Genomic DNA, 11339 nt, shown 5'->3' with positions numbered 1-11339 from the left:
CGCACAGTAGTAAAGATAGGCTTTCTCCTGGTCCAGAGACACAGGGCCCAAAATATTTTAATTGAGATTACTATACATACAGCAAGGAAGAGCAGACCAAGCAGAGGTGTGTTCTGGCCTCAGTAAGAAAGGTTCAGTGAATGTTGTCCAGCATTGCCCTGAATGAGAAAAACTGGGACAAAGAAGAAAGCGCACTAATAGAAAAAAATCTAGTTCAGTCAACTATAGAAAAAAATCATCTTGGCCATGAGAGTAGGGCTATGTGCAAAGTGAGCACATCTCTTTTTTAAAGAGACTGTCTTTAAGGAAAAGAGCTTCACATTCACCTCATTCTTCACCCTGCGTGAAGTTTTACTTGGTTTCATGGGAAGGCTCTAGATTGTAACCTTTTATGGATGCTGACACACACAGGTACCAAAATGCACAAGCCCAGCTGAGGACAGAGGCACCAGCCTCGAGTGGTATAAACGTTGCTTTCCCAGGCAGAGGTCATTTCTAATTTTAGAATTGTGTGTGCAGTTGACTGGGCTCCACAGGGGTCAATGGGCTGGAGAGTAGAGTATCAATATGTCAATTGATCCCGGGATATCCATGAATGTGTTAACTGATCCTGGGACACCTGGATCAAGAACTAGAATGCAAGCCAGGGGCTTGGTGCTCACTACACAGTTCTCATGGTAGTCAGTACAGAGGATGACAGTAAATGACACACTAGATCTGGTGCACATCTTGAAGTGGGCAGGGCAGGCGTAGCATAACAGCCTTACTGCAACCCTACTCCTTAAAACAAACTAGGGCAATCTGGTATTTCACATGTTCGCCTCCAAGATATTTAGTACCCTTGAGAGTGTAGCTGCATAAAATAAGGAAATCAAGCCAATATATTGAAACAAAAAGGCTCCTCCTGGCTCTTCTGCTCTTTAAATCATCCCATTTTATGCACTCCCTCTCTTTCGGAGTGTGGTATCATGCCTGTTTGCATTCTCTGATTCAGAAGAGCAGCATACAGCCCTTCTATCACAGCTTGACAGGGAGATCTTTAGAATTTGCCAGAAGAGGCAGCCACACATTCATGAGTGCCTTTCCTCATCCTTATCATTCCTTTATCTAAATATACTTATCATTCAACTATCTGCAGACTCCATTCAAATTCTCTTTATTTCCAAATGAGTCATTGTCTCCTTTAGCCAAATTAGGAGGATGTTTGGAATCCATCTGTTTGGCAAACTAGTTATTTGCTCTGTGAAGTTGTTCAGGTCAACAGGCTTCCTTAGCCTTTCTTTTGTTCTTTCCCTCTTCCCTCTCACAGGGGGTCAGACTTCACAGGCTCCTCTGGGCTTTCCGTAAAAAGAGGAAAAGCTCATTACAGGATTCATTCTGAGGCTAGAGTGACCACCCATCCTATTTAGACAGAGGGTTTTGTCTTTGGTAGAAGGCCCACGTGGAGAGGTCCCTAGCCCTAAGAAATAAATCTCAAGGGGCAGACTTGAAAGATCAACTTGAGGTCTGTGAAGTGACTTGGGGCTAACTAGGGGCAATACTAAGGTGCCATAGCATAATGGAAGGAATCAGACTAGCTCAGTGGACCCAGGGATGCTAGCCCAGAGATGCCTCTTATTTCCAAGCGTCACAGTGTGGTGTCCTCTGAGCTTGACTCAGTCATGTACACATACCCCCCAAGCCCAAGACTAGGAAACTAGAGTCTGTGGCTAGAGCTCTTGTAACACCTGAGAGGTCCTTCCAGATGGAAACCAGAAAGGAAAGCAGAAGGATAACACTCACTCAGAAGTCAACTTGACTTATGTTCTTGGAAATACCATCTGGTAGTCACACGTTTAAATGGCCTCTCACTGTGATGAGAAACGGGTAATGTAAAATCAATAAAGCCTGCCAGCATTTTTCAGAATGTCTTACCATGAACAAGAAAATAAAACGAAGTCCTCACTGCTGTTATTAAAAAAAAAATCCTAAAATCACTCAGAAATTGGGGAACATTATGCTTAGGTAGCTTATACAAAGTGGAGAGCTCCAAGCCTGCAAATTATTCCTTCTAATGAGCAGAATGCATCTTTCTCATTATGTGCTTTTCTTACAGACACAATCCCCTGAGACATCTAAGCAAGTAGATCAGGTTGAAAAACCTTTGAAAAGACGCAGCCTTGGTTCAAAGGCATCTTCTATGATGGCATCAGGAAGACCGGGATTCTAATACCAGTGCTGACAGAGCACCGCCTTGGGGTCGTCCCAGCTTCCCTGGGCTGCCTCAAGAACAACCAGATTGTGTCCGTGAAGACATGTGGCATGGCCTCTGGGATGAACAGAGCTTTCAGTACTCTTTCCTTCCTTGCCTGCCTACCCAACTTCATCAGCCAGACAGCACTGAGAAGATGTATGCGAAGGTGTGTGCATAGAAACGTACATAACTTTAGGTCAGAATGAGATGAGAGATCAGGCAAAGTTTTATTTCGCAGAGGTAAGTTTTGTTCCTAAAAATGACTAACTTTTTATTGACAACTCAATATGGGCAGGCTGAAAACCAAGGTAGCTTGTTAGGCATCTAGACAAGTGTCCTAACAATTTCAAGAATTTTTAAATTTTGCCTACACACACCCACACACCCCCTCCTCATACTCACTCACTCACTCACTCACATACTCCCCCTTGAAAAGACCTACCAGTCATGCCTCTAGAAGGACTTATCTCAGCAGGCATGGAACTAAAAAGTATAAACATTTATTGAGTTCACTTCATTGTGACTCTTCAAATACCTTTGCCCAGTGGATGAAGCGTAAAACAAACGACATGAGCCAGAATACATTTTGTGATAATTTTTTTTCTTCTCTTTAGAAAAAAAAATATGTACAAAAAAAAGCTAAGAAGAGCCAACATGGAAGGTGTCAAGAAAACATTCTGATAGGTACAGACAAGGGAGCTCCTTCTCTCAAAGGAGTTACACGTTAGTTATTACCATGCTAGAAACATGAGATGCAGTTAAAATTCTAGAATAATTAAAAGCCACAAAGTCAAGCTGTTACTCTGGGGCTCTAGGTTGGAGATGCTCTGGGGCTCTAGGTTGGAGATGCTCTAGTTTGGAGATACCCTTTCCGTAAAATAATACTGTGCAAAGTGTAAAATATTCATTTTCATATAAAGTCCATACAATATAATATATAAAACTGTTGAGTTGACAGGGGAGACTGGTACAGACTGCTTTTTGGAAAGAAGTCTGCAGTGTCATCTGCCAGCCCAAGGACATGATTCCAGAAAGACCTTGAGTTTCTGAGATGGGAGAAGCCATTATCGAAGAGAGAACCATATAGCCCCAACACCCTTCAAATCCAAGAGTCTCTGCCACTTGTTTATGTAAGTAAGTGACTTCATTAATAGATTAACTTAGAATACAAAACAGGTTAAGAGACAAGGACACAAAGTTCTTTTTGAAAGGAATATTTCTTCCTGCACAATTGATTTTGAGATTTACCATTAACCAACATCGCCCTCCCTGCAACTCAAAAGTTAACTTTCATTAAAATTCAAAAGTTCTGGAGGAGGCAGCAAGTATGGTAATAAAGGGTTAAAGTGAATTGTTATATTCATTTTATTTCTGTGCCTATAAAACTGAGAAAAGAAGGTTTGTGTACAAATATCACAAAACAACATCAATCATTGAATCAATGTGGTTTTTCAATGCACACTGGAACAAGAAGAAAATTTTATTGGTTTAAAATTCTGGCATAAATATATTAAAGCTGACCAAAAAAAAAAAAAAAAAAACTCTAAACCTCAGGGCAAGCTACATCACTTCCTCATACAAAAAATGTACAAAACATTAGCCTCTAACTAGATAAACATAATACTTGTCTTCACAGTTTGACATCAAGTAACTGTGTGTCTTGAAGTATCGAATTGGAGGGTGATAAAAAAAACAGCTTGTGACACCTCAGTTGTCTCAGGTGACTTCGGTCATGGAGGCAGAGTGATTCTGCAAAGACAAGCAGATGCAGTCTCAGAGCTGGGCTGACTGACTCACACGCGTACTCGGGCTGTGCCCTTGTGCTCTTGGCTCCTGGCTTTGCACACGCTGTTCCCTCTTCCTGGAATGCCTTCCAAGGCCCCTCAAATTGTCACCTCCTCTATATATTCCCTGATAGATTTTTTTTAAGTTTTATTTATTTATTTAAGTAATCTCTACACCAATCTCTATATATTCCCTGATATATATATATTTAAAGTTTTATTTATTTATTTAAGTAATCTCTACACCCTGTGGGGGACTGGAACTCACAACCCCGAAATCAAGAGTCGCACGTTCTACCGACTGAGCCAGCTGGGTGACCCTAAAACTTCCCTGATTTTTCAACCAAAAAAAATAATTCCTTCAACTAAACTTGGTCTCTATAAAATTGTCCTATATTATACTTACTCAACCATATTCTAATAGAAACATTTAAGAATCTCAAAGTAACTTTAGCTGCATCCCACAGTTTTAATGTAGTGTTTTAATATCAAACAGTCCTAATTTTTGAAATATTTCTGTATGATTCATTCTTTGAGTCATGAGCTATATAGAAATCAGTTTACTGGTTTCAAATGTATAGGTTTTTTTGTTTGTTTGTTTTTAGGTGTAGGTATCTGAATTTTTTTTCTAGAGAATGGAATCTGTATGATATAGATACTGTACACTTTCTTGAGACTTCTCTGTGGTTTATTTTCATAATGTTTCATGTGTTTTGAGGGTTATATATAATGCACATTAGATCAACCTTGCTAATCATCTATATCTTCACTATATTTTGTTTGCTTATTAATTAGAAATGTGTTACAATCTGTACTATGATTGTAGCTTTGTCCCTTTTCCTTGTAATTCTATAAATTTTTGCAGATACAGCTTGTTTATACAACCCCTGCCTCTTGTTTATATAACTTATATATACAGGACCCCCCTTTTGCAGACCGAACATTTCCTCTTTTGTTTGAACTTAAAACCCCCAGTCTATGGGGATGAGAAATAGAAGAAACTGTGGCATTAGATCTGATTGATTATTATGGGTTTCTTGATTCCTGTGTGTTTTCAGCACACTAGAGACTTATAGTATATTCCTGAGAGCTCAACTATACATTTTAGAAATGGAGTATTTTATTGTTCAAGGTACTTTTATGTGCCGTATTTGTGAGAACTAGAGCTTGATGCGTTTCTTGACATAGTGTGAAAAATAACTTTTCCTTTTGTGTTTTTACTATTATAATATGCTTCCTTTTTGAAAAAACTTCTGTGGTCAATACTTTGGTCATTTACATGTTTATAAGATTCCATTTGAGACTAAGTGGTAAAGATAGAGTAATTCAACAGCTGAAGGTAACTAAATGGGTGACTTTGGGCAGATCTCTTTAACTTTCCAGGTCTTTTTTTCTATTTAATACAAAGTCTGTAGTATCACTAGTTTGAAATCAAGGCGGGGGGGGGGTGGGGGGCATTAGAATTCCTCTGGGAATATTTTCTTAAATATAAATACTCTTTTACCTCAGAATTGGTGAATTAGAACCCTTTGGAGTAAGGTTCCAGGCATCTGGGTGTCAACATAAATTGGATTCTTTTTCTGCTAAAGAAATAAAATCTCTCCCCCTCCCCAAATCTGGAGACACTGAGAAACTTTATACCAACCCAAATAGGTTAATATAACTGTTTCCTCTCTAACTTCATTTCTTTGTTAATATAAACTATGTTTGACAGGCACACAATTGCTCAAACTAAGGGTGACTGCTCGGGTGCAGAACACGGGTAATTCCACGCTCATCTTTTTAGGATCACAGTCACTCTGTGGGTTCCTGGAATGGGGTCTCTGTGAAATCACACTCACTCAGTAGGACCATAAAATCATGCTTTGGAAACCTAACCATTTTTGGTTTGTTGGATTCTATAATTATGTACTTTTTGGTTTTTCTTCAGTACTTGGGAAAGATTTTAGAAAATGTACCTTGTCTCAATCAACTATGCTAAGGGGAATACAGAAGACAAATATTCAAATCCGAGTTGATGTTTCAGAGAGGAAGAAAAAGTGCTGGAGCTCTGGGGGCTCCATGTGGACAAAGGGAAAGAAAGAAGGTTCTTGGGAGGAAGGAAAGGAGGGTGACCAGGTCCCCTCCCCATCCAGTCTTCTCCTTGAGGTATCTTGAACAGTGGGGCGGATTTCACATGTATGAATGCATGCCCTGAAGAAAGGTTCATACTTTCTCTCAGTTCCTCAAAATTCTTCTTCCTGGGAAGATGGTTCGATCCCAGAAATTACAAAGGAGCCATCTTCTAATAGAAAACACAGGTGTTGGGGTTGCACAGAGAGTTCCTGCCCCCAGGTGAAAACATAGGGCATATTTATTTTGGGAGATCGGTAGCTCAGTTCAAACACGCTATCCCCTACTCCATTTTTCCTTTGAATGCTAAGAGATGCAGATTTCCAAATGGAATTTTCCTTGAATGTCATACCAGGCTGTGTGGTATAGTACATTCAATAGGGCCTTTAGACTTAGATGGGCCTGTTTTAATTTTGACTTGGTGACCCTGGGCATGTTTCTTAAATTCTTTGTGCTTTACTTACTTCATCTACAAAACAGAATTAACAATACCAACTGCAGAATTGTTGTGAGGAATGAATGTGATCGCTTGCAATAAATGCTAATTTTCTTTTCTGGGCCAACAAATAAAGAGTATAATCATCCTAACTACACGTGGAAACATTTGATACTAAAAGTAGGTGCTTTGTTACTTGAGTCTTCTACAGTTGGTGTGGAAGGCATCACTTGAGAAGTAAACTCTCTATCCAGCTTCCTGTAGCTTTACTTTGACTAGCCTGCTGAAGTCCTGTTGTTTCTTATTAATTTCTATTTTCTTTGGAGATTCAGATAGTGATGGTGGTCTGATTTTAGGTTCTTGGTTTTGTCTAAAGTGTTTAGTTCAGGTTTTGGTTCTGGCTTGCCTCTATCCATCAAACATTTGTTTCACATCTAGTGAATGCCAGGAAATATGGAGAGTAAATAAGACATGGTTCATAGTGTTCAGATCCTCAAAGATCTCCAAGTTCTTGGGGGGGAGGGGCAGATATGAAGGGACACTATTGGCATCCATTGGGCAGGACAATCACAGAAAGGGTTGTGTATTCAGAAAAGACCTCACTGTAACCAGAGGGGGTGAGAGACATGGAAATAAAGATACATGGACAGATTTGGAAGAAGTTCAACTACTGCCTGTAGTGAATAATAATATATATTTTGAAGGAATCTTTTATCTATCTTATGGAAGATCAGTTTTGAAACTGTTTGGCACTTCATTTTTCAATGTAAGTGGAATCCCCCAAAATATGGCCTAGATGTCTCTGACCTGGATGGTCAACTATTAATTGTTCTGAGGGAGAAGACAGAAGTCTGGAGAAGGTTTCCAACAGAGCGTAGTGCTTGAGCAGTGTTGGGCAGAAGCCTGGGTTTGAAAGGGGGTGTCCTTAAACCAGGACGTTCAAGGCAAAGTAGTCAGCATTTAAAAGAACACAGACACTGCCATGTTTGTGGAACTCAGTAAATATTTGTTTGCTTTTAAAACTCACCTTTGTCTTCAGTTGCTTCACCTCAAAAGTAGAGGGAACCACTCTGATCTTATCAGGTACAGTAACATAAATAGATAGGGAAGACCAGAGAGACTGTCTCACGGTTTCATTACAAGGGATCACGATTGAGCCACTTTATCATTCAACCTGTATCAACAGGCCGCATATCAATAAACCAGTAATACATTTTTCAGTATGTTCTTTCTCATTAAACCAAGTCAAAAATTTCACCTTAATACAGGTTAAAGGAAAACAAACAAAATACTTGGCACTGGGTTTAATGTAGAGCCCTAGTTTTCCCAAGATAGAAATAGCTTTATTGTTTTGTTTTTCTTGTTAATAAAATTAGGAAGACTTCATTAAATGTGAAAAGAAATAGGACTAGGACAGTTCATCTCAGAGATGTCTGATAGCCAATAATCTTTAAATAGGGAAAAATACTGTTTTGTATTCTCATGATATGAAGTACATGATAATTCCAGTGGAAAGTGATTTGCTTTTCCATCATACTATCTACAAAAATGGTTTTGTAAGAATATAAATATAAAGGAGATTTCAAGATAAATTATTACAGACATTTTAGCAAAGTGGCTTGCCAGTGAAAACCCTGTTTTGGTATTGGTTATCCCCATTCTCTGTCTGCCTCAAGAACAACTCAGCTCAGCTCTCCCACTGGCAAGCTATGTGGCCTCGGGCATGTTAATTGTATATTGCTATTTTCAGATTCCTATTTTTATCTGTGAAATGGGAATTCTCCTACCAATTTAAAAGGTGTTTGTTGAGATAAGGATGTATTTGTGAAGCACCTAGCAACTACCCCAGGCAAAAATAAGTGCTGGAAACCATCTTTAAGGCTACCTTCAGGTGGCAAGTCTCCATGGCTTTTCCTGTCTTCTCAGACAACATATTTTTTTTCCTTCATTTGTATTCACAAAGCACTTTGTGGACCTCTGATTCAGCATGCCCTATTATGATTACTCATTTATATCCATCTGCCTGATTATCTGTGAGTTCTTTGAGGACAAGGACTAGGTGGCTAATTATTTTCTGTTATCTGACATGAAACGAGGCCCTGATGTAAATAAGAGACCAGTGAGTAGGGTTGCATTGAATTTTTCTGATTGTAGTCATCAAAATAGATCCCAAAGGACACTTAGTCATCACGTTTCAAAAGCGCTTCTAGTCTACATCTATCATTGAATGTAATAAAACTTTTCTCTTTCCAAATATCGTCCTAGTTAATAAATCAAATTGGCCTCTCACATAATTGGTCCAAATTTCATAAGTGTGGTATTATGTAGTAGATCAAGTTGTCTTAAAGCAGCTGTTGTTTCAGTTAGACATTACTAAGGACTTCCTGAGGATTCATGATTGCCAAGCCCCAGAATAAATACAGGACTAACTGAGAGAAGCTTGAAATTCTTAAAGCCTTTACATGAGATTTTTATTAGTGCTGAGTGGATTCAGTGGTATCCTGCTTCCAGTAGAGAAATTGATGAGTTTACTTCCCAAGCTAACAGGCCTTGAGCCTGTGGGTTTGTTTTGCTAAAACCATTTTACTATACCTGTGCACTTAAGGTTTCCAGAGGACTTTCTATCCTTGGGAAAGCCATGAGGGGTACTCCACGGGGATCCTCGGGTTTGGGTTTGGAAGGAGATCCTTGTGTTCCTTTAAAGTTATGGACCACACACATTCCCTGCAGGATGAGGGGAAAAAAGACTGGGGTCAGACTGCAGCCATCAATGCCTGGCCATCTGGGAGGGTGGCAGGCCTTTCCCCTAGAATGTCATTGCCATCGTGACTTTTTCCCTTTGAGCCAGTGGGTAGGGACGATGCGAAGACCTTGGGCACTGTCTAGGTGTTTGCTGAGCACCTCTAAAGGCTGACGAAGCATCTGACTGATCACCACGTGGCCAGTGATAATCAACCCACCCCACTGAGCCTGTTTCCCCACCTGTAAAATGGAAATAACAACACCTCTCTCACAGATCTGTAGTGATTAAAAGACACAATGAATGTAAACCACCTCATAATAACAGGTAACATTTACTGAGGGCCACTTGGTGGCTGGCATTGTCCTGAGAATTTTACTTTCCTGCATCGAACCCACTCAACAATCTTACAAGGGAGGTACTATTATCATCTCCAACTTAGATAAAGAGGCACAGGCGAAGTTAGATAACTTGCCTAAGGTCACACAGAGATTTTTAACTCCGTAGCCCCTTGATCATACCACTATACTCTTCTGCCTCTTCTTAAGTGCCAAACTCATAGCAAATAATCAGTGTGAGTTAGTCTTTACCTCCTGCCCAAGATGACCATCCTTAATTTATAGGACTACTGTTTGCTTGAGATTAAATAATTCAGTGGCATTTTTCTTCTATTGCTTCCATTAAAATACTCTCCCTCAAAATTACTACTCACTTTTCTTTATTTCCTACTGAGGCCCCCTTCATAACTGAGTCTGTCTTTACCATCTTCTCTGCTTCTTTTGCCCTCATAGAGTTTATCTGTCTCTTTCCATGCTCTCTCTTCGCTTGTTCAGTATCTTTGTTTCTATATTCAGTATCTTTTTTCTAAAGGAATTTTAATTTTGTTTTTTTAAGATTTTATTTATTTATTTGACAGAGAGAGAGAGAGAGAGAGTGAGAGCAGGAACACAAGCAGGGGGAGTGGGAGAGGGAGAAGCAGGCTCCCTACTGAGCAGGGAGCTATCCCAGGACCCTGAGACCATGACCTGAGCCGAAGGCAGATGCTTAATTGACTGAGCCACTGGCACCTTGATCTTTGAATCTTTCCCGTCACTCTTCAAACCCTGTGGAACATTTATATAAATGTTCTCTACTTGGCTTTCTTCCATCTCACTCTCCAGCTCTGCTTAAACCACCTCCATTAAAGAAATGGGGGAAGTGGGAGGTGTAGGAGCTCTGGAGATGGGAAGACCCAGGTCAGATTTATGGCTTATTGGTTGGATGGCCATCGGTCAGTTACTTATTTTTGAGCCTAACTTTCTTCATCTAGAAAATGAGGATAAGAATATGGCAGGGCTTGTCCCAGGAGCATGTGACTTGGTGGATATAAAGGGTAGGGCACGTAGTGATTGCTCAGTTAACGGTCCACTCCCCTCCATTTCATTTTCATTGGAAACACAAAACAAGAATGCACATATGCTGCAAGTATGCTCCTGCTCTCAGACTCCTCTCTCCCAGTCTCCTCTCCAAGTCTCCACTTTGGAGGGCTTCCAGTCTCTTCTAAGACCCATTTCCAAGCTCAGTGTGAGTGCATGCGAGGTGTGTACATGGGCACACGCAGATAACAGCGGGAGACCGTGGGGTCTGTCTCCTGCCAGAGCCATTCGGTAGTGGTTCTGGCTCTTACATAAAGACCATTTGTAGAAAACAAATTTTGACATTGGCCATCAACTGGGAAGCTAGTAACAAAGCAAACAGTAATTGAGCAGTAGGAAACAGGACTGCAAGTTATTGAGAAAAAACAAGTTTAATACAAAAGCAGAATTTGTATGTGGGTCCTTAGAAAATGCAAAGGTTTTCACAGATTTCATCCCATAAAAACCTCATCAGTAGCTTGGGACAGTGAGCACCCCTCTTTCTAGCTGGGAAAGCTCGCTCCAGGACTGAGTGACAGCACAACTGTTTGGCTTTTGAGCCCAAGCCTTCATTTTTGAACTGCTGATCTGTCTTTGAAAACCCTCTCTTCTCCTGAAGCCTCCAGTACTCCTTCCCTCT

At 40.2% G+C, this 11339-nt stretch overlaps 1 protein-coding gene across 6 annotated transcripts in view; it reads right to left on the bottom strand.

The window, feature by feature from the left end:
• Positions 1-3792: 3792 nt before the first annotated feature.
• Positions 3793-11339, bottom strand: part of PLPPR1 (phospholipid phosphatase related 1) — a 564480-nt gene continuing 556933 nt past the window's right edge. For all 6 annotated transcript variants that reach the window (XM_032418867.1, XM_032418868.1, XM_032418869.1 and 3 more), the window contains 2 exons: positions 9158-9289; positions 3793-3982 (listed from right to left, as the gene is read on the bottom strand). In XM_032418867.1, the coding sequence (XP_032274758.1) occupies positions 3950-3982; positions 9158-9289 (165 nt within the window). In that variant the 3' untranslated portion in view covers positions 3793-3949. The remainder of the gene's footprint in view (positions 3983-9157; positions 9290-11339) is intronic.

This window comes from Phoca vitulina, unplaced genomic scaffold, assembly GCF_004348235.1.
Source record: "Phoca vitulina isolate PV1807 unplaced genomic scaffold, GSC_HSeal_1.0 scaffold21, whole genome shotgun sequence".
Lineage (NCBI taxonomy): Eukaryota > Metazoa > Chordata > Mammalia > Carnivora > Phocidae > Phoca > Phoca vitulina.
The sequence above is the reverse complement of the archived record's forward strand: the minus strand, read 5'-3'. Positions and strand labels throughout refer to the sequence as shown.